A 27,535-nucleotide genomic window follows, 5' to 3' on the forward strand; every position below is an offset into this window, starting at 1 on the left:
ACAATAAATATCAAATTAAGATTTGAGAAATGCTTTGTGTAACACACAGATAGTCTCTACTCTAAGTGTGTCTTACACAATCAGACGTGCAGCTATACAGTGATGAAGATACTCAACAGAAATGCAGTGAAATAGGAAAACATGAGTCTTGAGAACAAGGTCTGCAGCAGCTTTGGGCCATTTAACCTCACACACACAAACAAAGTCAGCACAAACACATCAGGACAGCAACAGTGTGTGCAGGGAGGCAGGAAAGAGCACAAACACAACCTCTGTTCAGGGAAACTTTGCCTGGATCCAGCCTAAGATTTTAATATCTCATATGTAAAACATCTGAACGGTCATTTGAGTTTCAGACTGCACACAGGGACTCAGTGTGGAGCCCAATCCATGTTTTGACTTCTGCATAAGTATCTGTACTTGTGTACAGATAAGAATGAGTCCAACATGCACCAGACAGACAGATAAACACGTATTTGTCCATTTGGTAATAATTTAAAGAGCAGCTCTGAAGTCCTCTGTGTTAGTCTGATAAATGCAACATCTCATCTTATTATAAAATAAATGTGATCAACAGGAACCTGATTTCAGGCTGATATAATTGTCTTCATGTTTTTCTTTCAAATGTGACCTTTCTATTGATTTTTAACCCTTTTAACCCTTTTCTTTATTTTATGTATAGCAGTAAACTATTTTTAGAATGACTCGCATAAAACTGGTGGGAGTCAGAATAAAGAGTAAAGAATCAGGTTCTTAAACCCTGAATAAAACTACTAAAGTCTTGCATAGCTGATTTTTTAAATACCAGATGTTTTAACATATAACAAATATTTTAACAAAATGTCTTAAAATAATATCGTTTGGAGTATTTTTGCCTAGTTAACAAAACAATGAGATAAGTGCACCTCAGGCTGTTACTCAGGTATGTGAAACTGCTGAATCATTGGAAGTTGTTTTTCTTGTTTAATGGTGAGGTTGTTCCTGGATCCAGTCTACAGAAAGTATTCACACAGTTCATGATACAGAGAAAAATAAGAGTTAGTGGAACTTCCTTTTACGTTGACTACCTGAAACACACAGGTATCAATTCACCCAAAATCTTAGTAAGTAAGTATAGCGAGATCTTTCTTCCACTGCTCTGTGCTGGTTTTTATACCCCAAATTTTGGGGTTTAAAAGGCCTGTGTGTTTCATTTTTCTTGTCCTTGTGTAACTTGGATTTTGAACAGCAAGTTAATATAGATTATTGCTACTTGAAACCAGAATCAGAAGATGGAGAACAATCAATCCTTTTGACATCATTTAACTATTCAGTGACTTACAGTACAAGTTACTTGCAGCTCTGGTTTGCATCACTGATATGTTTCAGAGATATAGCATTAAAACATATCCTTATCTGTACCGTATGTGGTAATGCTTCTCGGCTCTAAGATGCAGGTCACTCCTGATACAACTCAAAAACCAGCACATTTCACCAAACTCAGACTGCAGGTTAAGAGCAGCTGAGTGGGTGACTTCTTGTCACGGCAAGTGTTGTGAAACTGATTAAGGAACTCAATAATGATGCAAAGAGTTTTGAGGGTGTGTTTGTCTTCCTGTTGTAAAAGGGATTTTTGAGAATGTAGACAAGCTGCTGCACAAGAGTTTATTTTCCTCATGTTGGCAGGTGGGGAAAGTGGAGCTCCCACCAGGGTGTAGCTGTCGTCACACTGAAACATCAGAGGATGCCTGGTGTTCACGTTGAGTTCAAGCACCTTACTGATGCGGCCACTGACCACTGACAAAGCAGAAAAACCACAGGGATGTGACATAAGATGTGTTTGATGCACACGCCTCCTTTGAGCGACTATGGGCCAAGCAGCTGCACAATGGCACAGACGTGACATGCAAACGTGCAGGTTAGGCACCTGTTGCTTGCTCAGTTTGCACTTAGGGAGGAGCCCCGCAGGACAATGAAGTAACCGTGTTATTAAAAATATTTCCGACACACCCCGACCTGGTGGGTGTGAGAAAGGGGTGTGGTCCTAAACCTTGCAAATGACTATTAAAGTAAAAGGAACCTGAGTTTGTTTACAGCTGAACTGAAGAGGGGTTTACATTCCTCCTGAGTGCTATACGCCACCTAGTGGCATTTTTGAGTACATGTACCATGTCCTGGGATAGTACATGCACAGTAAAGTCATATTACCTATAAATCAGCAATTAAAGCAAAAAAATACTGTGATTTCACTTTGCACATTATTTACAAGTTCTCTTTTTAATCGCTCCTCAGATTTTGACCTTTAAGTGTTATTTTAATCCATATTTATGACAACAGGCAGTTGTTTTTGGCCAGATATCGTTGTGTCAGTAGACTCAGTGAAAAAGAAATTGCTGAAAGAGCATTATGGTTAAATATCCAACATTATCTCAAACACGTCTGTCTCCTTGTCTGTGCACAAACTTAACAACACACACTGGCTGTTCGGTCTCCCTGGCAGGTGTGAGTGGAGTCTCTCTGTGACAAAAAGGGAGAGGAATATTTGATGACCAAGACGCAGAAACATGTATGTGAGTTTAGCCTGCAGTACTAGTGAAGTATTGAAGTGAACACGCAACCTGAAATCACAACACTCGGTTGACGAATGCTTATTTTATGTTGTTTTCCTGCAGAGGAAAAAAATGTATATAAAGATAGAAAAGATACAAGTATTATGATCAATCTACAAATGTCTCACCTGAACTTATTAGTTTGCATCTATATGTAGAAATGATGGTTTACACTTTAAACCTCTGAGTTCCTCACACTGAGACTGTGAGGAACTCAGAGGTTTAAAGTGATATTGTTTTTAAATTTTGGGGAAAAACATCTGTAAAGCAACAAAGAAAGCTGGATTTTGGTCTTTAACCTTATTGGTAGCGTGCCCTCTGTCACACCTCAGATGGTGTGCTAAACGTTCGGCCAATAAGATTGAACATTAAAAGCACGTCTCCCACTCCTTTCTCCTCTTAAGCGTCTGCAGAGCTGCCTCTGCTCACTTCTACCCACTCTCGCTCCACAGCTTCCAGCATTTCTCTGTGAAGAAAGGCGAGCGGTAAGTCACACAGAGGAGAGAGAGCTGTTTGTTTCTGAACTGCATTAAGCGTGATTTTACTGGCGGAGGTAACTCTGAGGCTGAGCAGCAAACATCAGCAGGGGGTCGATGTTATCTCACTCTGACCATGAAATAGTTGATGCTCCACCACGGCGTTCGCTTTTATTCGCTGTAAAGTGTCAGTTCACTGATGTGGTCGTAACATCTGAACTTGTTTTATGTAAATGGTGAATGGACTTATTCCCACTTTACTCATTCATTGCACATAAAGTGACATTTTTCAAGTTTTGTTGTTTCACTTTTAATTATTTGTTAATAATATAATTCAGCTGGATGGAGGTCAGACCACATGTTAAGCATAAATCCATCATTCAACATGCTGCATTTGAATACCTTAAATTAAAAAAAGTTTACTGAGTCTCTGAAATTAGGATTCAAAGCAGTCCTCTTAGAGGCCACAAGCCTTGGAGTCTTTCCATATCTTCAGGCTCTTTGTACGGAAACGTTTTCAGTGTTTCCAAAACAATCAGACTGAACTATGAGCACAATTACACATATTGCTGTTGCTGTTTGTTACACAGTTTAAGTTCTTTATAAAAGTAATAAAATGTAAAGCATTTAAAACAGACTTATAGACATGAATCTTTTCCACAAATATCACAAAGGTGATCACATTGAGACACAAGGTGTCAGTTCACTGATGCAGTTGTAAAGACTGAATGGTGAATGGAGAAGTACTTATACAGTAATATTTTTACTCTCAAAGCACTTGTGTGTAAATGTGTGTGTGTGCAGGAAAAGGATTTTTGAATTTCTAACCTGGATACTCAGCATTTTAATGTCTGTTACTATGAGTTTAATAACAATATTTCTTTACAGCTGCGGTAAAAAAGAAGAATCATGGTGAAAGCTAAGTCATGGGTAATGACTCAGCACTTTGACGGCTTCCCAAAGAAAAGCGACTTTGGGTGAAGGATGAAGGTGGAGTAGCTCCCTGAGCCCAAAGATGGAGGCAAGATAGCTTTATTATTTCTATTTGCTTAAGGAGTTCATGCTCTTTTTTTTATGTCAAGCTTTTAGCATCGAGCACTTTAAATGAGTTTAGTTTTGTTTGCAGAGGTGCTTCTGGAAGCAGTGTTTCTCAGTGTTGACCCGTACATGAGGTGAGCAGAGAATATAGAGGATTTTAAAATATATTTTACATAGTAACACTGCTGATATGAATCTGTTGTAAAACACTGTTGACAGGCTGCTCAGCAAAATCCACATGAAGGAAGGAGGTGTGATGATTGGAGAACAAGTGGCCAAGTAAGTGTTTACCTGTTCGTATAATACGACAACGACTACTACTAATAATGTTTTCCTTTAGAGTGATCCAGAGTAAAAATCCAGCGTTTCCTGTGGGAAGCCACGTTGTGAGTAACAGCGGGTGGAGAACCCACACGCTCAGTGATGGGACCGGCCTCACTCCCATCCTGCCTGAGTGGCCTAAAGATGTGTCCCTGTCTCTGGCTCTGGGTGCCATCGGGATGCCCGGGTAAGACAGATTTAAGTAACTTGTATGGATCAAAGTCACTTTCTATTGGACGATAAATCATGGCAGGATGTTCTGACTCTTCCAGCAGGTAGATCGATGTGAAGTTTTATCAGCTGAATCTTAAATGCACATTGAGACAGGACATATTGGATTCATGTCAGTGATGTAAGACTTTGTTTACAGCAGCTTAAGGAGGTTTCAAGAAGTCACTGAGTTTTACTCTCATATGTGATCAGCATTGCATAAAAGAGTCCAATAAACCTTCTTAACAAATGCTGGTTAGGATGATTAATTTGGAAGAAACTGACATGGTTGATGATTATCATGACGATGAATGGCATTTCTAAGGTGTAAACTGATGCTAATAGACAATAGAGTGAATCATGGGCAGAAAAAAGTCTTCTTTTAAGAAAGTAAGTGGGTAAGTCAAATGTTTTGGCTTGCTGGTGAGCTGAAGTCACCATCTATGCACTTACTAATGACCCTTTGATGAACGTAATTAGATTTTATATGAAGCTCAAAATTGAGGAAAAACAGCAGGATTCACTGTTTCTGTCTCTCTGCAGGCTGACGGCTGTTTATGGGATAGAAGACGTGTTGGGTCTAAAGGAGGGTGAGACCCTGCTGGTGAACGCTGCAGCTGGAGCGGTGGGCTCCGTGGTGGGACAGATCGCCAAGATCAAGGGCTGTAAGGTGGTGGGCTCAAAGAGCTGGGATTTGATGAGGCCTTCAACTACAAAACTGTGGGTTCCCTGGAGGAGGCTCTGAGGAAGGCTTCACCTGAAGGATACGACTGCTTCTTTGAGAACGTGAGCAGTGGTGGTGCAGTTTCAAGCTTGCATGTAATATTTAATCACTGCTGAGCTCTTCTCTCGATCTTTGATTTTTAGGTGGGAGGCCCTTCTTCATTCATTGTCCTGCAGCAGATGAAGAACTGTGGAAGAATAGCTGTGTGTGGAAGTATCTCCACCTACAATGACAGTGAACCCCAGACAGGTGTGTTACTGCCCTAATTTACTTTTCCTTGTCAAAGACATGAGCTCAATACAGACTATTTCATAGGAAATAATAAAAATAATACTGAGACTGACTTATACATCTATACTAGATATTTCCTGGAAATTCATCTTTATAAAAGTGTAAATCTGGCTACACAACCAGTTTAAGGTTAAGCAACCTACTTTAAAGATAATATTTTCACAGAGCGGCCTTTAAGGTGTCGCAGATAAATACAAAAAAATAAAACCAGTACCAAAAAGAAGATTTGAAAAACATAAATTTCACACCCAAGCCTCAACTCTTGCGGCCCAGTACCAAACGACTCACAGACCAGCCCGGGCATAGGGAACCCTGCCTTATGTGTCAGGAGTATCGGAGCCGTTGAGATGCATTTTTCTATAAATCGCGTATCTGTGGCTTTTAAACCCCAAAACACGATGCGCCAAAAATTGGTCCACCCCCAGGATCAGGTCCCCCGACACAAACAGAGTAACATAGTGTACGCTGTCAAGTGCCAGGAGGATTGCCAGGATTTATACATCGGGGAACCCAAACAACGGATGGCACAACAGAGAAGAGCCACCTCATCAGGCCAGGACGCTGCAGTCTATTTGCACCTACAGGCCAGTGGACACTCTTTCAATGATGAGGATGTAACATCCTGGACAGGGAGGAACGCTGGTTTGAGCGCGGAGTCAAGGAGGCCGTTTACGTGAAAAGGGAAAGACCATCTCTGAATCAAGGAGGGGGCCTAAGGATACATCTGTCACCATCTGTGATTGCAGACATTCCCCAACTCTCTGTGAATGGTACTCATGGCCATTGATCAGTGGGCTTTGATCAATGAGCTATGATCAGTGGTTGTTGCTCAATGGTCATGACAATTTGCATATTAATGACCAAGGAACTGACCTCACAGCCCATTGTTCATTCAGTGGGCTGGTTTCAGTCATTGTGCGAGGTTGGAGAAACCTGCGGTCAGCTGAGACTGAAGAAGTCACTTGGATGAGCGATGAAACATTTCTCCCACTGAAAACACTTTGTCAAGATGAACAGAATCAACTTTCGGGGGGTTTTGAGCTAAAGATCCTCAGAGATAATGTGACTTGTTCATGTCCCTTTGATCCACCGACTACAGCAGGTTTTTATAGATTTTGGTGTTAAACTCTTTAATTAGGCCTACTAAACTGTAGGGCTTCATTATAGCTTTAACTGTATCTAAGTAGCACTCAGCAAAGGCGGAGACAGTGATATTATGGGATGGCCCTGGTTTCTTCCCATTTTCTACTAGAGGGAGATGTTGTCCTGCTGAAGACCCATAAGAGCTGTGGAGGCACACAGACAGTTATTTTAGATATGAACTGTAGTTTCATTGTTTCATTTTTCTCTTGAATGATCTGTATTTTAGGGCCGTACTCCTATTTCACTGTGATCCTGAAACAGCTGAAGATGGAGGGCTTCATATACAGCAGGTGGCAGCACAAGAACCATGAGACCCTCAAGAGACTGTTGGCGTGGGTGAAAGAGGTCAGCTATTTAGTCCTTTATCAAAGAGAAAAAGATATAAACATCAGTTACCTGTGTTTCTGTTGTGATGTATTGTATTTGTGATCTGTGTATTGTGCGTCCACAGGGCAAACTGCAGTGTCGGGAGCACGTCACAAAAGGCTTTGAAAACATGCCGGCTGCTTTTATGGGGATGCTGCAGGGAGAAAACACCGGCAAGGCCGTCGTCGCAGTCTGAAGAGTTCAATGCAAGAGAGCCAGCATTACTAATAACTGCCATTATTACACAATCTATCAATTAATGAAGGATTAATCAATAATCATAGAACACAATAATTTCACATTAATATTTCAACTTCTTGATTAGTTTTGTAATCACAGTCATATCAAAGATTAAAGCAACGCTGGGATTTAATCTCATAGTTTAGTCATTCAAAGAAATGTGATTTCTAATCTAAACAGCATTACTTCATAACAGATCAGTAAAACTATGTCTGAACTGTTTCTGGTCTGAAACATTTTAATGTGTAGTTTTCAAATATGTCTTTACAAGGAGGAAAGTGGTGATCAAGGCTTTTGCTCTGTTGTGGTGAACAGTGTGGATTTACTACAACATAACTGACCAAGTGCTTTGTATTGTCTGGAAGTCTGAGGACAATAAAGTTTTTTCTTTTACCCTGATCCTTGTGGCTTCAGACTATCTATCTATCGATCTATGTATCGATTGCAGATAAAGTGACATATTTCATATTTTCTCATGGAGAAATCCACCAGGAAGCAGCTCAGACCAACTCTTTTGACATTAAACCACATTTTTCCCCTCTTGGTTCAACGTACTACATTGAATACATCTACAAAAACTAATAATTCATTTTTAATAGCTTAGAAGCATCAGCAGAATTAAAAGAAGTCCTCTTAGAGGCCACAAGCTTGTGTGTCAAACTGAATTTTGGAGGTGCTTTGGAGGGGTTCGTATATGCGTGCCGAGAGAATAATTAAACAATTGTATTTTAAAACAGACAAAGAACCACAAATCTAGCAAGATCTCCTTCTCAATAACAATCAAACAGAGGACATGTCTGCCCAAATACTAAATAAATAATTAACTCCAAAGTATATAACAAATAGAACATGTAAAAGAAAAAAAATGCACAGAGGATATATTTTCTGATATTTTATAACCGTATGACCTTCTTCGCAAAAGCAATAACATGTGTAGAATTCCTCAAAAAAATGTATAGACAGCTACATCCACCCTGGGGGGAAACTAGTGAGGAAGACCATCAGGACCAGGCTGGTTTCCTGGGTCCAGAGGTCCTTTTATTTCATCACAGCTGTCCTGTGCCAGAAGTTCTGTTGACCCATGAGAGAGGCTTCATTTCAGAAACATCAGGAAGACTAAAGCTCGTTGCAGGGATCAAGGAGAAACTCCTGTTCATCACCACCAGCTCCCTCACAGGGAAATCTTCAGCACTCCACTGTAGACCTGCCCCAGAAGATGGTTAATCTCAGCATTTCATGAACACTGTGATGGAGGCCTTTGGTTTGTGTCATGGTAGAAGTACTTAGATAATCCTCAGAGGCTCCGGACTTTTACATAAAGATATATTCAGTCCTGTAGGAAGTTATATATTTAAATAGATAGTATCCTCTCTGGTTACTCTGGTATGGATGACTCTGGATTACTGATAAATAACACACTATTAACAAAAAACACTATGAAAGAATTCCAGATCAGAAGTTTTTAGTTCAATATACAAGTGACCTTCAACCTTTGACCTCCATCAGGTATTATTTAATTGTATCAACCCCCCCCCCCCCAAAAAAACCCCAAACAAACAAAAAAAACATCATGTCCTCATGCAGCTGAGTGTATTCAGTGTTGAAAATAGAAGCTGTGCAGGTCTGAGATCAGCAACTTTCTGAAATACCAAACTGAGGTCCTGTTAATGCTGATATATAGTGACACAGTTGCATGCATGATTAGTCCATTTGACTTTGTCAGTTAATTAATGTGTAATTAATTAATTACATGTGTAATAAATATTTATTTAATTAACTGACTCAACTCAGTTTATTTGAGTTTGCTTGAATAAGAAAAACTAAGTAAGCTGAAAATTTTGCTTTTTAGTGGTAGAATGTAACTAAGTACATTTACTCTGTAGAGAAACGGACAGAGGGCAGGATCCATTCAGCGGAATGATAAAATTATATGGTTTGAAAATGCCATGTCACTGCTTTCCTCCTTCCGCACACAGATCTAGTGATGGTAAATTTGATTCTTTTTACTGATTCGAGTTTTAATGAGTCACTCACCAAAGTGAATCGATTTTTTGAGTCATTTGATTCACTGAGTCAGTCGACCAGAGAGTGCAAAAAATGTACATTTTCACTCAAATTTAATTTGTTTCTCTTTTCATGTAAATCCTACTGCTAAGATGAATGATTCTAAAAAAACAAAACAAAACTATTTTATAGAGCAAAAAAGAGCAAAAACATTTCTAAAATTCTGTTTACATTATACATGCTTCCCTTAGGCAGCATCATTAGAAGACATAGCATACATTTTCACTGCTATGCAGATGACACCCAGCTCTATCTGTCCATGAAGCCAGTAGAGTTGGATGTCTCGAGACCGGTCTTGCACTTTTACGACTGAGCACAGCACCCATGTGAGCGAGGGCGGAGAAGCTGCTGCCTGCGAGTTTGCTGCAGACAGAGGAGAGCTTAAGTTTGACCAGGTACCAAAGCAAATCATTCGTACTGAACTAATAATGTAAATATGACGGTGTATCACAAAAGATTGATATCAAACTGATCACTTGGTTGCGTTACTTGCTCTTCGAGTGAATCAACAAATGGATAAATAAAAAGCCGAACAGCAATGCTGATTTTTTAGAGTCTTAGCTTACATTTCATATTTTCAGTTGTTACCCTCCACAGCTAAACAAACTCTCTAAATCGGTTTCAGTTGTGTACTGATGAACACAAGGACATAAGGAGCTTCTTTCAAAGAAAAAACTCAGGTAGATGTTATTTTATATATTATGCTTCGGATGTTGTTCAGTATATCTATGCAAAACAAGAGGAATTTCAATACACAGCAGTATATTCACAGTTTAAACCAGATATTTACATACACTTTATGGAGAAAACATAAAAACTTTTTTTTACTGTTAAACATCAATTTAGAGTAAACTTTTGTTTTAGATAAATAAATGTTGAAATATCTTTTGAATTAGTTAAATGTCAGAATAAAAAGAGGGAGCTGTCTACTTTAATCACTTTCATCAAATTTAGGAGCACATATACACTAAGTTTATTGTTAATTAATAAGAAACTCCAGACGATTCCATTCTGAGCTGAAGAAGCTTCTGATAGGTTAGTAGAGTCCATGTGAGTAAATTGGTGGCACAGCTGTGGATGCATATAAGGCAAAACACAGAGCCTGTTTCTGTGACATGGGAAAATCAAGAGATGTCAACCAAAACACCAGGAAAAGAACTGTGGAGCTCCATAAGTGTGGCTCAATTTTGAATACAATTTGGTGCCATTTGCAATTAAGAAATACAGATAATTTCTCTCTTTACTCTTAAAGTTAAACCCTTCTTTGGCCCTGGGACCATTTTTGGTCCCTTTAGTTTTTCAGTTACAAGCCATTTGCACTGTGTTGAATAGAATATAGCCAAATTCTCTAAAAAAAAGTTTGGCATAATTTCATTTCAAAATTCAAGTCTGACTTCCTTAAATTAGCTTCAGTGGCTAAGCTAACAATACACATCCTCTTAGAGCCCTAGGGACCATTTTTGGCCCATTGACTTCCATTATAAACGCTATTTTTCACTGCAGAATTATTACCGTTAATGTCTTGGTGATTACTTATGTTTCCGTTTCGTTTTGGTCTATGAGCCTTAGAGTTGTAATTTTTTTATTTGTCCACCGGGTGGCGCCCTTGCTCCACATTTGATCCCTGCTGGAAAACAGCGGGCTGCTTGGACAGACCTGCGGGAAATGAAGCCTCATTTCCGGCGTGCAGCAGCGGCTTCGCCCACTGATCGGGCGGGACCATTTTTTGGTCCCTAGGACCATGAGAGGGTGCATTTTTTTTTTAGTCAACAGGAAATGACGTATTTGTTGTCACGTGGTATCGGACGTGTGGGCTGGAAAAAGCAGTCCCCGGTGATCGTGCCCCGGTGATCGTCGCGACTTACCCCGGCAACATGCACTTATTTCGGCCTAGAGGAGGAGCATTTGCCGCCTGGAGACCATTTTCTGGTCCTGAAAAAAAAAAAAAAAGGCGATCGAAATGACTGTTGGTGCCAATCTTTAGTCCATCTAAAGGCCTAATTATAATAACAAACAAATATTACTTCAAATGTTTTTTTTGGAAAATATTTAGTTTTTTGTTTTTTGGGGCTAAAAAAAACAGGGCGCTCATGTAATAAAACTGGGATTTAAAGGGTTAAAACAACGAAAATATAATTAAAACTTTATATGAATATTTCAGGGAGAAGTAGTTTTAAAAGACTGACCAATTTAAAGTGGAAAAAAATATGAATATATAATCTTTTTATTGCACTTTTGGGGCGGGACCATTTTTGGTCCCCAGGGCTCTAAAGGGATGCATTTTTAAGGGACATCCAGGGTTAACAACTATGTTTTTTATATTTATCAATCTAAAAAAATAAACATTTTGTCTGATTTGATGTTACAATTAAAAAAGTGTTTTTATCTGAAGAGTACATAAATATCTGGTTTCAACTGTATATTTGATGATGTTGGTGTTTGGCTTGATTGTCAGAGGGAGAGAGAGGAGCAGAGATGAACAAGAGCAGGTGAGACACACATGTTAGTCAAATGGTTGTTTACCAAAAGTATCACCGTATCATAGGTCCTCATGTATCTCGTACCTAGTGTTTCTTTTTAGGTTTGTTATTTTTCAAATTCTATATTTATTAAGTTATGCAGGCTTGTTTGCACAACAAGGCTAAATAATTATATAAACTTTTCTCAGTCTAAATAGTGTACTTTGGTAGAATTAAAAAATAAGTATAGTGCAGGTCTATGATGATTTTTAGTGCTACTATCATCTAGTTCTGTTTCTGATTCTGTCTTGGTTAAGTCCTCAGTAGTCCTGATTTTGAACTGTTGTAGTCCTGTTTTAATACCGGATCAGTTCTGGGTCTGATTGAATTGGGGTTTAGTCCTCGTGTCTTGATACAGCCCTGACTTTGTTCTGCCTTGCTGCTTAATTAAAAACCTAGCTTAAGGTGTGATATATTGATATATTTTTTCCTATATGAAGTCATTCTTTTTTGAACAAAACTCAAAACAGACCCTATTGATCTCAGTCATTTCTACCCCCCCCCCCAAAAAAAAAAAAGAAAAGAAAAAAATCCCACATGCATACCACCCTTTAGGGCTAAGCCCCGGGTGTTTCAAATGTCTGGCTCCGCCTCTGAGCAACATGGATGAGTCAGTTGGGCTTGTGAATCATGATTCATGAGTCAGTAAAGTGATTCTCGAGTATTGAACGATTCGTTCATGATTCGCGCATCACTACACAGATCAGTCCACATGTTCATGGCAGCTACTTTTTTATGGGCTATGCTGAGCAAACCTGGATGCAGCAGGAGAAGCTTCAGCTCAAGAGATTGTTTGATTCTACACTGATTTGGTGAGTAAATATTTACTCTTACTCAGTTTATAAACTTCCTAGCTGGCCAGTGTTAGCCTAGCGTTCATATCACTAATACCCTGTTTACATGCTGCCTCTCAGCTCATGTTACTTAAAAATTAACCCTACAGCGTTAAAAACCTTATATAAAAATCTCTCAGTGAAATGTATTGTTGTTCGTTTATAATGGAAAAGTGAGATTTGCAGCCATTAGATAAGAGCCTAAACTCTTCCTGAATGTGCAGCTGTTAACGTCAAATCTTAACATAAGCAAACTGCTTTTAGATTTAACCAATATTTCATTTGTTAAAAATTGTGCTTAGATACGAGTTTTATTGTGAAAGTGAAACGCCGTAAAACAGATTAGTGGCCTGGTAAATGGTAAAATCTAGTTTGGCTTTATATTTGAAAATAAAGTTATTAGCTTGTCCTTCTAAAGAAATAACAAGGTAGCTTGTGTTAAATAGAAACACTGCCACATGCTTTACCTGGTCATTGGCCTTATTAGAAACTTAATATATTGGAAGCTAGCTTTTAATAAGTATGTGATAATTACATCTAATTTAGGTGGTCTCTCTTTTCTTTGCCTAAAGTGTTTGGAAAAAAGTAGTAGAAGACATCAACTCTTCTTCTGTGTTTTTTTCTCTCGTTATTGTTGTTAATGCAACTTAAAGAAAGGGAGACAAAGGTGAGGTTTTCAGGGCACCAGAGAAAGTTTTTGGCAGACTGTAAACCATCAATGGTGGATAATATGCTTGTAGGAGCCATATGAGTTGTTCCTGTTTGACTAAGTGGGTTGGTTTAAATGGACTCACTGTATTGGTGCACGGGTGTGGGGCGTGTCTCATGGGTGTGGTAGATGATAAATGTGGTTGCACTCACCTGTTCACGCCACCTGATGTTGATGAGCAGAAAGGTAGGGTGAGCATGAGGCAAAACTTTCTGTTGGCCGCAGCTTGAATGATTTTGATGTATTTTAACTGGAACTTAATGGTTTTTGTATATTTGTGCACTAATTGATACCATAGACCAAGTTGTAATTTGACATAGTAGTTAGTGCAGTTATTGGTGAGTTGCAGTTATTTGTTTGTGCAATCTGTGCATTTGTTTAATAGTTAATCCCAGGCACTGATTTGTATATTGGACAGTTGCATGTGGAATAAAAGGAGCAAATGGTACAGAAGTGTATTTTATGTGTTTATTGTTGCGTGTCATCTGTGTCCTCATGTTTAGCCTGCCGCGGCCATTGGTTGGTTGAGCCGCAACAATGCTGACGTGAAGTCTGGATAAATAAAGGTAGTACCACATACACAGTATTACACCGAGTAAATGTGTAATAAAAATAGTTATTCTTTAGCTTTTTCATTAAACTTGTATTTGCACAGTTCTGGATGACACAGCATTTCTGTCCTTTGAGTTTGATAACACTAAAGGAAAATCTTTTTTGCAGCTGCCATAAAGAGAAGAATCATGGTCAAAGCTAAGTCATGGGTAATGACTAAGTATTTTGATGGCTTCCCAAAGAAAAGCAACTTTGGGTTGAAGGTGGAGGAACTCCCTGAGCCCAAAGATGGAGGTAAGGCGAGTTTGTTTCTTCTCTTTACTTATGGCTTGAGCAGGAATGCATGCTCTTTAGTGTTTCTTAAAAATTACACACGTAGCGCTTTAAATGTGTGCGCTTCTGTTTGCAGAGGTGCTACTGGAAGCGGTGTTTCTCAGTGTTGACCCATACATGAGGTGGGAAGAGAACAGAACAACTTATTTCAGTTATTTTCATTATAATTAAGACTTCTGATAAAAATACTTTGTTGTTCTCAAAAGCTAAAACATATCCTCTATAACACATTGCTGGTCTCAACAGGTTGTTCAGCAAAATCAGCATGAAGGAGGGAGATGTGATGATTGGAAGTCAAGTAGCCAAGTACGAAACACAAATGGTAAAATGGCCTGTATTTGTATAGCGCTTAGTCCCTAAGGACCCCAAAGCGCTTTACACTACATTCAGTCATCCACACATTGGTGATGGCAAGCTACATTGTAGCCACAGCCACCCTGGGGCGCACTGACAGAGGCGAGGCTGCCGGACACTGGCGCCACCGGGCCCTCTGACCACCACCAGTAGGCAACGGGTGAAGTGTCTTGCCCAAGGACACAACGACTGAGACTGTCCAAGCCGGGGCTCAAACCAGCAACCTTCCGATTACAAGGCGAACTGCCAACTCTTGCCACGATCACCCACACACTAACGGTCGGAAACTCCTTTTATCTGTTGTGATGTGATTCTGATGTGTACTGAAAAATGAAACAGCGATCATCTGCTGTTTATTACCAAAGCTATGTAGAGGCTATGTTGTAAGGCTCTACATAGATTCAGTGGAGAAGCATAGATCGGGTAAAGAGTTCAGAAAAACTCTGAGCAAAATGCTGGAAAATTGATGTGGGTGAACTGATTTGCAGTTCTACACTGATTAAAGCAGTCAGTCAAAAACAGTGGACTAACGAAAACAAAGGAACTACAACAGAGCACATTACCGAGGCTGCCATCCATCTTCAATAATATTTGCTTACAGTTTTTGATGATTGAACCTAAGGTGAATTTAGATAAGTGCTCAGATTCATTTTAGTGTGGCTGTTGAGTAAATTGCACTTTAACCTGATGACCTTCTTTAGCAACACTTGCCAAATTATTGCTTTGTACTCAATGTACCTGCCACTGGGACGAACTTCAAGACAAACGCAATAAGTCCGACTGCAGTACCTTCACAGTCCACCAGGGGTGCTTGGTCCACATTTTGGGAATCACTGCTGTGGGCCGGCTATTTCCAAAAACAAGGCTGCCCTCTATTGGCCAGGAAAAAGAATACAACATTAAGGCACTGGCTTTATTTTCAGACCTGGAATTTACATCTCTTTTTAGAGGCTATGATAGACAGACTTGACAGATATCTTATAATAAAAGATCTATAGATATTAAAAAATGTTCCTGTTACTGTCTTTTGGGTATAAACTGTTTCTTACACCCAGACAGTATAAACACTATGTGTATAGAGTCATACTGTCTATACTCTAGTGTCAGTGAATCTCAGATGGTTTAGCTCAGACGGAGGTGACCACAGCTGACCAATCACTTGGTTGACAGATGCTTTTATTTTCTTTCCTTTAGAGTGATCCAGAGTAAACATCCAGGATTTCCTGTGGGAAGCCACGTTGTGAGTAACAGTGGGTGGAGAACCCACACGCTCAGTGATGGGACCGGCCTCACTCCCATCCTGCCTGAGTGGCCTAAAGATGTGTCCCTGTCTCTGGCTCTGGGTGCCATCGGGATGCCCGGGTAAGACAGATTTAAGTCACCTGCATGGATCATATGAATTTAGCATTTTAAAGTTCATTTGCTCTTAGTTCACAGCTAAAAGTGCTAATAGACAACAGAGTTAGTAATAAGCAGAAATAGCCTTTTAAGAAAAAGTAGGAATTTCCAGGTGTTTTCTCTTGCTTGTGAGCTGAAGTCATTATACATGCACTAATTAATTACCTTTAAAAAAAAAAAAAAGTAATTAGAGTTTATATGAAGCCCAAAGAGTTTTAAGTCCAAAATGAAACAAAACAGCTGGATTTACTGTTTCTGTTTCTCTGCAGAGTGACGGCTGTTTATGGGATAGAAGAAGTGTTGGGACTCCAGAAAGGTGAGACCCTGCTGGTGAACGCTGCAGCTGGAGCGGTGGGCTCCGTGGTGGGACAGATCGCCAAGATCAAGGGCTGTAACGTGGTGGGCTCGGCAGGCTCTGATGCCAAAGTGGTTTTTCTCAAAGAGCTGGGATTTGATGAGGCCTTCAACTACAAAACTGTGGGTTCCCTGGAGGAGGCTCTGAGGAAGGCTTCACCTGAAGGATACGATTGTTTCTTTGAGAACGTGAGCAGTGGTGGTGCAGTTTCAAGCTTGCATGTAATATTTAATCACTGCTGAGCTCTTCTCTCGATCTTTGATTTTTTTTTAGGTGGGAGGCCCTTCTTCATTCATTGTCTTGCAGCAGATGAAGAACTTTGGAAGAATAGCTGTGTGTGGAAGTATCTCCACCTACAATGACAGTGAACCCCAGACAGGTGTGTTACTGCCCTAATTTACTTTTTATTTTCAAAACTCTTGAAGGTTTTCTGACTTTACCTTCAGACAGGATCTGCACCACAGCACAAGGAATATACATTTAAAGTAGTACTGCAAGAGGAAATCCTTCAAGTTTTAACAACCTTTCCATATTAGTGAAATTCAGTCAACACACTCACAGCAATGTCTCAGGTATTAATGCCTTTTTCCACTAGAGGGAGCTGCTGCACTGCTGAAGATCCCTAATAGCTGTGGCGCCACAAGACAGTCAAAGACATAAATTGTTGTTTCCTTGGAGTTTATGTTAAAGTCATATTTTTATTTTGAACTATCTTTCTTTTAGGGCTGTACCCCTATGTCATTATGATCATCAAGGAACTGAAGATGGAGGGCTTCTTGATAACCAGGTGGCAGCACAAGCACCCTGAAACCCTTAGGAGACTCTTGGCATGGGTGAAAGAGGTTAGTTATTTAGTTTTTATGATGCTGGATGATTTCCTTTAAGTAAACATACACTTATTTCTGATCCGTTTAATGTGTGTGCACAGGGCAAACTGCAGTGTCGGGAGCACGTCACAAAAGGCTTTGAAAACATGCCGGCTGCTTTTATGGGGATGATGCGGGGAGAAAACATGGGCAAGGCCGTCGTCGCAGTCTGAGGAGAAACAAGAGTTCAATGCAAGAGAGCCAGCATTACTAATAACTGATATAATTTTAAACAACCTTGCATATGAATGACAGATTTAGTAATAAATTGTTATATTCACAATAAGCCACTGTGGTTTAGTCTGTTTTATAGCGATTGACTGAGACTGATAACAACAAATGATAAATGCACCCTGAAACACCAGCAGTGGTTGTTTAACTTGTTAGGTTTTGGTGATTTGCACAGTGCTGCCATCCTCATCGTCCAGGAGAAAGTGCGTCGCAGAGGGCAGTTTCACTGATGAAGAGAGAAAGAGTTGATGGCTCTGTGCACAGGATTCTTATTCTGTCACGTAAGCAAATCCCAGGGTAAGACGTGGAGCTCTGTAGCTGCTGCATTCATTCATCATTCCATGTGCTCATGTTTTAGACTGCAATTACTCCTGTTTGATCAGGAAACAGGCTGTATTTTTAGATGGCCATTAGAATTTCATAAGGTTGTGTTGAGGGTGAGCTCCATGGTTACACATGCTGCTGTAAATCTGTTATAGTCATTTATAGTACCAGGAGTAATGGCACTCTGAAGAGAAGCAGTACTTTACAGTACCATACACCAGTCACAGAAATTATACAGATGTGATAAAACACATTAAATTAATACACAAACTGTTAGCACCACCAAATATTTTCTGAATATAGAGAAATTTTGATGCAAAATAAACCATGTTATTTGCCTCACATCCTGATATTATCATCATTACAGGTTAATGTATTTATTCAGACGGTTAGTGTGTGCGTGTCTCAAGTAAATGGTAAGTTATGAGAAGTCTCGCAAGAAGTTACTTTGTGGAGCTGAAAGCTCCTCACCTGTGAGGTCATCTGGAAAGAGTTTAATGGGAAATCACCGAGGAATGCAAATGTTTATATTTCCATACCAAAGTGCATAAGACTCACTGTTGCTACTTAACATTTGGTGCCTGGATTGAGGGGAAAAAATAGAAATGTAAATGTAGTTGTAAAGCCAACGTGCTTTTGCTCTGCCTTTCTGCACGCACATATATAAATAACACTCATAGGTCAGCTCGATACATCCAGGGAAACCCCCCCCCCCCCCCCAACTCTATTGTTGTGACGTAATGACGAAAGATCATGTACGGGGCGTTACCTCCCGGCAGTGAATTTGAGCTACGCATACTCACTCACTTACGGTAAAGCTGGAATTTGTCAAGTCATCCTGACTTTCTTTGGTCAACCTTCGTTATTACAGTGAATCCGCAAAATTCAAGTACTACAAATATTTAAACATATAACAGTTACCAAGCTCTATAAATAAATCTAATAATGCTTGTATAAATCACATATAATAAAAAAATCCTATATTAAATTTAAAACTTTTTTTTAGAAGTAGCCTATCAATAATAGTCTAAATACAAACATACAAAACTGTAAACACGACGTTTTTGTTGTGTATACGGTCTGATTCATCTTTTAGAAAAAATGAAGAAACAACATTTGTGACACGTAAAGAAGATAAATGTCGAATGGTCTCACACCCTTTTAGGTAAAACCGTTCCTTTCAAAATAAACGTATTCATTGGGGGGAAAGCGGTTTGAATACTCGATACGACACAAAAACAAACTATATATTAAGATAAATTCTGTGACGAATTAAATGATATTTTAAGGCGTTTTACAGACACGGCAAAGCCAACGCTTTAGTCGCTCAAACCTTGACCGAAACCTTGATTGGCTCTTATTTTGTAAATCACTGTACAGTGACTTCCGTTTGACCGGCCTTTTGACGGCTAACTGTACGCGCCTGTCATTAAAAGCGCGGCGTGTCTGCTTAAAATAGGGCATTCGGAAACTTGGTAGCTAGTTGTGTTCTCTGAGGCTTGTTCATCGGACGTTAGTATGGTTCGCGAAGTGAAAAACCTGGTAAGTTTGTTTACGCTGCTTTCTGCACTTTCTTTCCCTTTTTGAAATGCTGTTTTTACTGTCTTTTCACGCTCCGTGCTGTTTTTGCCGGAGCCGCGCGCATGTTTCCCTCTCGTGATTCATTCTCCATGTTAGCTGAGCCCATCTTGTGGAATTTTGTGGCGTTATCTTACAAAGTTAAGCATCGTTTTGGATTAAACCACTCTGTGTGTGTGACACATCTAGAGTAAGCGTGTATAGTTGCTCCTCTGATCGCTAGAATAACTAAATGGATGCAGCTAACCTTCACTATGAGTCTGCCGCACCCTTCCATCTTGTAGCGAGACGCGCACTCAGCGCTAGCAAAACTAGGGGAAAGTAAACTAAACTGTCGGCCACCTGAGTCGATTCTGACTTAAACCACGCTGCTCTAGCGTGAACTACGCCGCATTGATGGGTAGATAGTCCGGGGATAAGATGCTAAGGGCTGCTAGCACACGTAACAGCTCGGAGCTATCAAAGTGCTGGACAGCAGGCCACGCGTGTTCCCTGGGTGCTGCAGGATGGGTAGGTGTGGACGGCTGTTTGCTTTTCTCTCAGCCAGGACATTGCACTTTAGTGTTTATAGCCGCTGTTGGTGCCATGATTGCTTCGGAAGTGAACGGAGAGCGAGTTGTAAAGTATCAGGACAAGTGTTTTTATGGCTTCAAATCACGAATGCATCATGGGTTTTTATTTTTTTATTTTTTGTTTTGTTTTGTTTTTTTATGGTGAAAACGCCATAAATAAACTCTGAAGCTTACAGAGAAATGTGAGGAAGCCTCGGAAAACAGCACTGCTATGCTGGTTGATAAAGAGTTGGAAAGTGAAGCATGAGAGACGAGAATCCCCACTTTTTATTTAACACTCTACCTTTGTATTTTATACAGTCGTCAGGGTTTCATTTGCCGCGGCATAAAATATATTCAAGTGTATGGAATAACAGGAAATTCATTTCTGTAATGATCAGTCTTGCACGCAAAGGCACTAAACAAAAGGCCAAAAAAAACCTGATGTGTATCATTTGCTTCTGGTTTAAACCCTCAAGTAATGTGGTCATGTTTCAGCATACTGAAGTCTAAACTTACCAAACTGAAAGTGTTGTGCTGAAATCTGGATCCCGTGTGTTAAAACGGCATCAGGCAGTGTTCACGAGGGAAGCGGACAGCAACGCTTACACAAAACTGCATTTTTATTTATTTTTTAACATCTGAAATGTAGCTTTTTAGCTGTCGTAGTCTGGTAAATTATACTTGTGACATGTTTAAAAGCATGTCTGGTTTTTGTTTCTTCTTTCTTCTCTAGGAAGAGTTCCAGAGCATCCTGAAGGAAGCTGGAGACAAGCTGGTGGTGGTGGACTTCACAGCCACATGGTGCGGCCCCTGCAAACAGATTGCCCCACTGTTTGCTGTAAGTGGTGTGAACACAAATGCAAACCCTTGGTTGCTTCTTAAACACTTGTATTTGTGCGAAGCAGGAAAATGTATTTCACTTGGAAGACTCCATGGCAATTAAGTGGAAACAGAAGACTTGGATTGTTAGAAATTTCTCTATTTAACCTGCACCAGTTACATTCTGTACATGCATTTTGGTCAACTCACTGATTTCCTGTATTGCAGCAAATGGCGGCTGATGACGATAACAAGAACGTGATTTTCCTGAAGGTGGACGTCGATGAGGCAGAGGTAAGCCTGAGTTGGACTCTTTGTTGTTTTTTTTTTTTTTTAAATAATAATTTAATGAACTTTTCCACTTTCACATCAAACCCAAGACATATTTGAGCCTATGCCAGGAATCTGTGGTGACATAATCTTAGTGGGAGAGTTATGAAGCACCTTGTTTGTACAGGTTTGTAGTTTTGACCTGGTGTGAGTCATTGTGAGCCATATACACAATCCCTTCACCAGGAACCACAGCTGGCTCATGTAACAACAAACCACGGTGCACAGGTTTTTGTAACCACAGCAACCTTTGCTTGATAATTGTTATAAACAGTAACTGCGCTGTTATGGAGGGATTGCAGCTTCTGGTAGGGTGGTGTATTGCAGCCACATGCGGTAACCCTCTGACACGCATGCTGACTCGAGGCCTGCGTTTACACATGCAGGGTGTTCCAGCCTCTGGCCAGACTCCATGTAGTGTCTGATCTGTGAAGCTGTAAACATGAGCCTTTGATGCCACGTCGGACCTGTTAAGCTGGAAAACATTATTTTATTTTTTTTTGGCTAGTTTTAAATGAGGTCCCAGTTTTATTTTTCTACTCCTGGCTCTGTAATGTTAAAGCGGGTATCCAAAGCAAGCACCATTTACTTTCCAATGAAACCTTCTGTTTGCAAATCAGAAGAAAGCTGACTTGAACAGAGCTAAATTAGTTTGAGACAGTTGGGCGATCTGAGGCGCTACAACAAAGCTTAAAGAAAAAAAATCATGCTAAGCTAGTCTGGTTCTCCAACAATAAAAATATGGAGATGGAAATAACTGTCAATCTTCAATAAACTTCTCATTGTTAATTAATCTGACCTCTAAAATGTTTGGAAAGTCAGCAGATACACTGGAGCCCCTTTTCCATTAGTACCTACTCTGCACGGTTCACCACGGTTTTCACAAGGTCGCTTTTTTAGTACCTTCTCGCTCAGGGTTCCAAGCGATCCTAGCATGACGTCGTCACACTGCATGTCACCGATTGGCTGGTCAGTAGTATTGGCTGGTGAGTCATGAGAGCGTCTCATTCACGAAAATTAAAACCACTATTTTTGAAACCCGGCAACAAGGGAAATGGCTACAAAAATAACGCTGTGATCCCCGAGTCTGACGAAAAGCAACAGACCGAGCAGCAGGTATATTCTTGCTTCGATGGCTGCCTTTTTTGTAGCGTTCATGTCGCATATTAATTATGTCGTGGGATGCTCTGATGCGTTGCTATGATGATGACAACGCACTTTAGGTAGTGCCACGAACGCCAATTGATCAGAGTCGAATGGAAACGGGGCTTAGAAGTACTGATGACCTTTTTAAAACGGAAGTAATTGAAATGGATTCAATTTAAATTTCAGTGAAGCTGTAAATACTTTGGCTCTTGAGAAATGTTGTCACCTGCGTGTGACTTTGTTTTCATGTTGCCAGATCATTAACCAGCATAGGTTTCTAGGTCCGTAAAACGAGTCACTGCCTGCTGGAACAAATCCAAGCGTACTCGGGTGACCGTCCATCAATGGCTGCTTGTTTTTGTACAGATTAAGTCTGTAAAAGTCAAATGAAGAGTAATTTTTTTTCCAGAGGTGAAACGGGCAAAGCAGAGGTCCGATGCAGGCAGGCTGAGTCTCGGGCACTCTGTAATGAATTTGTTTTCATGTTTTGGCCTGAACTGCCCACATGTGGGGAGACATTAATATTTATGACAGTCGGTTCATCTGATGTTTTTGCTTTGTCTTTCAGGATGTGAGCTCATCTTGTGGAATCAGCTGCATGCCCACCTTCCACTTTTACAAGAATAACCAGAAGGTAAGTCGGAGTGTTTTTAAGTGTTTCTTTTTGGCTAATTCACAGACCAGCTCAGAAAAACCGCTTTAATTTGTGCTGAAATCACTCTCTCCTCTTTGTTTTTGGAACTGTTAGTACAAACGCTTACATTTAAATCTGCTAAAAGCTAGTTGCTAAATCAGCTGGCTGGAGATTGTTTAATATTACTTGATGGTCTTCCTCTTTTTGCCAATGAATTCTAAGATTGCTCAGTAAATGGAAAAATGTGAATGTTTAATGATTTTTTTTTTTTATTTATTTTTTTAACCCTCTTCTTTCAGGTACACGAGTTCTCTGGTGCCAACGTAAACACGCTAAAGGAAAAAGTAGTAGAGCTGAGATAAGAAGTCCAGTTGACACACCCATGTTGTAAAAGGAGGAGGAAAAATGCCTCACAGTAGAAGCTGTTACCCTCTGTACATTCCTCATATCTATGAAGTCTATCCCAAACAGGCAATAAAATATCCACATATCCCATAATAGTTTAGTGTGTCTGTGTTAACAACAGGATGAAATACTCCTTTGTATGTCAATGTGCTCGACAAGGTGGTTTTAATAAATGAACTGCAATTAACTCAACAGGCTTTGATGGTATTTTATGCTTTAATAAAAATGTGAGAATAGTTTACACATATACAATGGACCATCACAGCAATAGTTTGTACACATCGTACAAGTATATAGCAGCATATGTTTAATACTGTTGAGTCTCTATATGAAAAAATACAGCTTTATCTTACAAAATCGTTCTTGCTTTGCGGAGAGATGAGTGAATCGTTTACGAGTGTTGGTTGACTATACAAGGATTCCCTTCATAACGTGATTCACACAGAGCCGAAACTTTAGAAATGATAAGGTCCTGGCTTCCTCTTCCTGCAAAAGGAAGAAACTGTCATTAGCTGTGGAAACGCATCGTAACTCTGTGAACAAAGGTCTGGATGCACTCAGTGGGGATAAATTAATTATATGAATTTTTAATGGGAGCATTATGCTTTGGGCTCGCAGTAAATCTTTGTGTTGCACTACACCATCCATTCATATAACAGTTTATTGGCACCAACCAACAGATACAACTGGCCACATACAGCCCACTTTGATCTTAAGTGGGCCTTACCAGTGAAATTTTCCCATCAGTGAAAATAAGTTTAACTACACATTTTATCCCTGAGATATCCCAACATATATTAAAGTGCAGTTTCCACAGGATACAATAATGCTGCTGTATTAACTGAGAGCATGGCAGCATGGCTGGGCTTAAATCGGAAGAAATTAATGTAAAAAGTATGGAGCTCGTTGATTGGACACAAAGTTTGTGGGAAAACAGGAACTTTTCTGTCATTTATCTGTTACCTCACTGCTTTTGTACAGTATCAGTGGCCATCGATGATCTATCAGCAGGAAAAACTGAAACTTACGGCCAGAAATCCATACTATGAAGCATTGCAGGTTTACCCTCATGGATTAGAACAACATCCACATTTCCACACTTCTAGCTCTTTCTTTGTGCTTTCTGTTAAGCAGTCGTTTAGTCACATGCTAAACTCTGACTGTAAATGAGTCACTGGAGCTCTGGTGGACTTCCAGGAGGTTACAGCAGACTATCCATGGCTGATATTCTGGGGAATCTAATTCAGAAGTCAGTGAATCATAGGAAAAACTAAGCTATCCCGTTGCGCACAAATCAAATGTAACTTTTGCAAGTTTAAGGACACTTTTTTGTTTCTAAAAAGGAGATCGGCTTGTAATATTCTGCCAGCAGTAGCAGTCACTCAGCTGTTAAGAGCTGACTGGCTCCTGTTAGTGGATGATTTGTGAGAAGCCTCAAGACTTCTCCTATTTGGTCACCTGTTGGTTTCACTTTCTGATCAACCACAGTTTGAAAGGTTTGAACACACATCCTCCAACTTGAAAGATTTCAAATACCAAGTACATGTTGAAATGTAACCAAGTGGGTTTAAGTTGCCAAAGATGTCATTTTACATGCAAGTAGCTTTTTCACTTGTCTTATGATCAGACATGCAAAGTTATGAACTAAATAACTGAGGTTGTCTGAAGTTCCTGGGTCCAACCGGCCTGCTGTAAAAAAGGATGTTTTATTCTCGCCCCTCAGAGGATGAATAACAATATCTTAGTGGTCCTCAGACTTTTGCTCTAGCACCACCGTCAGGCTGAAATCAGGTCAGTTCTACTGCTTGATGGCGACAAAGCCATTCCTATCATCTGTGCAGAGCTTCTAGCACGACTGTAAACCTTTAGCACAGGAAACACACTTATTAGAGTGCAAAATGAGCATGGTGCTGGAAATATTCCTCAGAAATTTTGGTCCATATTGACATGAGAGCATCACACAGTTGCTGAAGATTTGTCAGCTGCTCATCCATTCACTGGACTGGAGACGGTAAAGGTGATTTGACTACAGTGAACTCGTTGTTTTCAAGAAAGCAGTTTGAGATGATCTGAGCTTTGTGATGTGGTGCGTTATCCTGCTGCAAACATCCATCAGAGGATGGGTACACTGTGGTCATACACAGGTGGACATGGTCAGCAACAATACTCAGCCAGGCTGTGTTTAAAGCAGCTGGTACTCAGCGGCTCAAAGTGTGCCAAGAAAATAGCCTGAAGTGCTGCTGTAGCCCGTCTGCTTCAACCTTCGATGTGCTGTGCTATCAGAGATGCTCCTCTGTGTACTTTGGTTGTAATGAGTGGTTATTTGAACGACTGTTGCTTCCTATCACCTCAAAGCAGTCTGGACTTTGTACCCAGACATCAACAAGGCATTTTCACTCAGAGAACTGCTGCTCACCGGATATTTTCTCTTTTTTTGGTCTTTTATCCTGTCTGGAAGTTTGATAATGTCTAATATGTCACGAGTGTGTGGGTGTGTGTGTCTAACCACCTGGAGCAGTTGTGTCCGATCCAACCTGAAGGGCAGCTACACCTGTTCGGCCTGATGCATCTGCCTCCGTTCTGGCAAGCTGACGTACACACAGCTGTGGTCACGCAGAAAGACAAGAGACAGAAATCGTCAGTACGGTGTCTGATGAGGAAACCCAACAGATAATTGTTGGAGGAAATGTATCTTTTATAACCATGAAGTCAGCTCGCACTATAAACATTAACACTGCTGTGACAGCTCACTCTGAGCAATAAAGAAATAAAATTGAAAGATAAAGATGTTTGTCTAACAGTGCATGTGCAGGACTCGTTTCAGTGTTCAAGCTTGTGTTACTCAGGAACATTGTACATGTATGTATGATGTACGTAACACAGTCACAATAAAGTAATGTGATATTTATTATATAGCATTATTGTCACTTTGACCTTCAGATCAATCAGTTGACGTTGAAGGAAAGGTCAGAGGTCAAATGGGGTATAATATGTTTAAATCTTTACAAGCCACTTTATATATGTTGGCAATACAACAAGTTCCTAAGTTTTGAGGCTTTTTGTGATTTTTTGGCCAATAAATCAATAAGTTGATGTTGAAGAGCTCGATGGATGTCAGCCCGATTTTAATGGATTACTAACATGACCCCACTCTACACCCCTACTTTTTATCAGAATTCACTCAAACTTTTTGAGCTACCGCGTTTACACACAGACTCACTCACGCAAGCACTACGAAAACCACAACTTCCTTGGTGGAGGTCATAAACTGACGTATATCCAACTGTAGGACGTTTGTTATAAAGCCTTCGTAATCATGGCAATGCTTCGTTAGTTTCCTTGTACGGCTCTTGCTAAATTTTGGTGTCTGATGGTGTTCCCTTCATTCTGAGTTGCTACGACTGCAGATATGCACGTTAAGGACGACCGTATATATGACACTAAACTGAGCTAGCACGTGACAATAAATGTCACCCTGGAGGTTTTCCAGTGAGATTATAGGAGAATGGCCTATAAGTGTGCAAAGCAGTAACAAAACAAACACACAGCCCATAATTATGCTAGTTTGTTACCAGGTATAAAATTTTCCACCACAAATACTTACAGCAGACAGATCACCAAATTAATAATAGCTTATATATAAGCAGGTTACTTATTAACAATAAATAGACAACTACAGGAGGCAGAAATCCTCTGGGCTAAGTGTTGCTAGGATGATGATGATCCTGCTGTAATGGGAACCCTGCTGAGATTTACTTGCGTACATCGTAAGCACTGAACGCTTCACTGACACATGAACTCACCGGTGTGGCAGCGCGTGCCCGACCACCCGGTGGGACACTCGCACTGGTAAGGGGCTACGCAGCGCCCTCCATTCAGGCACGGCAGGATGCAGATAGCTATTATGAAAAGGAGAGGAGAGCGTTAGGAGGCAGGTATTTAAGATCACCATGAACCTATCTCTTTGAAACCATCTCAAACATGCGGTCAGCGTGGAGCTTCAGCGTGTTGACATCATATATATAAAGTGGACAAAAAACTAGATGAAGAGGTCAAAAACTGCAGCATCACTTATACTACAAGAAATGAACTTAATGTTCTGGCTTGCATACTTTATCTAGCCCTGTAAGAGTT

The 27,535-nt window shown here is 40.1% G+C and overlaps 3 protein-coding genes and 1 pseudogene across 4 annotated transcripts in view; 3 read left to right on the forward strand and 1 right to left on the reverse strand.

Annotated features, from left to right (window-relative positions):
* Window positions 1-3,973: 3,973 nt before the first annotated feature.
* Window positions 3,974-7,386, forward strand: LOC146636405 (prostaglandin reductase 1-like; annotated as a pseudogene).
* Window positions 7,387-14,040: 6,654 nt separating this feature from the next.
* Window positions 14,041-17,553, forward strand: LOC146636406 (prostaglandin reductase 1-like). Its single transcript, XM_085350808.1, has 9 exons — window positions 14,041-14,088; window positions 14,243-14,368; window positions 14,484-14,529; window positions 14,654-14,713; window positions 15,956-16,123; window positions 16,429-16,702; window positions 16,788-16,893; window positions 17,238-17,356; window positions 17,443-17,553. Exons 2-9 carry the CDS (start codon window positions 14,263-14,265, stop codon window positions 17,551-17,553), a joined length of 990 nt encoding a protein of 329 aa, XP_085206934.1. The 5' UTR covers window positions 14,041-14,088; window positions 14,243-14,262.
* Window positions 17,554-19,382: 1,829 nt separating this feature from the next.
* LOC146636407 (thioredoxin-like) lies at window positions 19,383-23,578 on the forward strand. Its single transcript, XM_085350810.1, has 5 exons — window positions 19,383-19,477; window positions 20,801-20,905; window positions 21,115-21,180; window positions 22,931-22,996; window positions 23,296-23,578. Exons 1-5 carry the CDS (start codon window positions 19,454-19,456, stop codon window positions 23,356-23,358), a joined length of 324 nt encoding a protein of 107 aa, XP_085206936.1. The 5' UTR covers window positions 19,383-19,453; the 3' UTR covers window positions 23,359-23,578.
* Window positions 23,579-23,638: 60 nt separating this feature from the next.
* The window catches only part of svep1 (sushi, von Willebrand factor type A, EGF and pentraxin domain containing 1), a 109,147-nt gene continuing 105,250 nt past the window's right edge, over window positions 23,639-27,535 (reverse strand). The window contains exons 47-49 of one of the 2 annotated variants that reach the window (XM_085349514.1): window positions 27,205-27,300; window positions 25,911-26,004; window positions 23,639-23,887 (exon numbers count right to left, since the gene is read on the reverse strand). In XM_085349514.1, coding sequence (XP_085205640.1) covers window positions 23,857-23,887; window positions 25,911-26,004; window positions 27,205-27,300 — 221 coding nt within the window. In that variant the 3' untranslated portion in view covers window positions 23,639-23,856. Of the gene's footprint in view, window positions 23,888-25,357; window positions 26,005-27,204; window positions 27,301-27,535 lie in introns of those variants that run through there. The other variant, XM_085349513.1, reaches the window with a different exon arrangement.

This window comes from Diplotaxodon limnothrissa, linkage group LG3, assembly GCF_057381915.1.
Source record: "Diplotaxodon limnothrissa isolate DT_005_m linkage group LG3, D_limnothrissa_male_GT1.1, whole genome shotgun sequence".
Classification (NCBI taxonomy): domain Eukaryota; kingdom Metazoa; phylum Chordata; class Actinopteri; order Cichliformes; family Cichlidae; genus Diplotaxodon; species Diplotaxodon limnothrissa.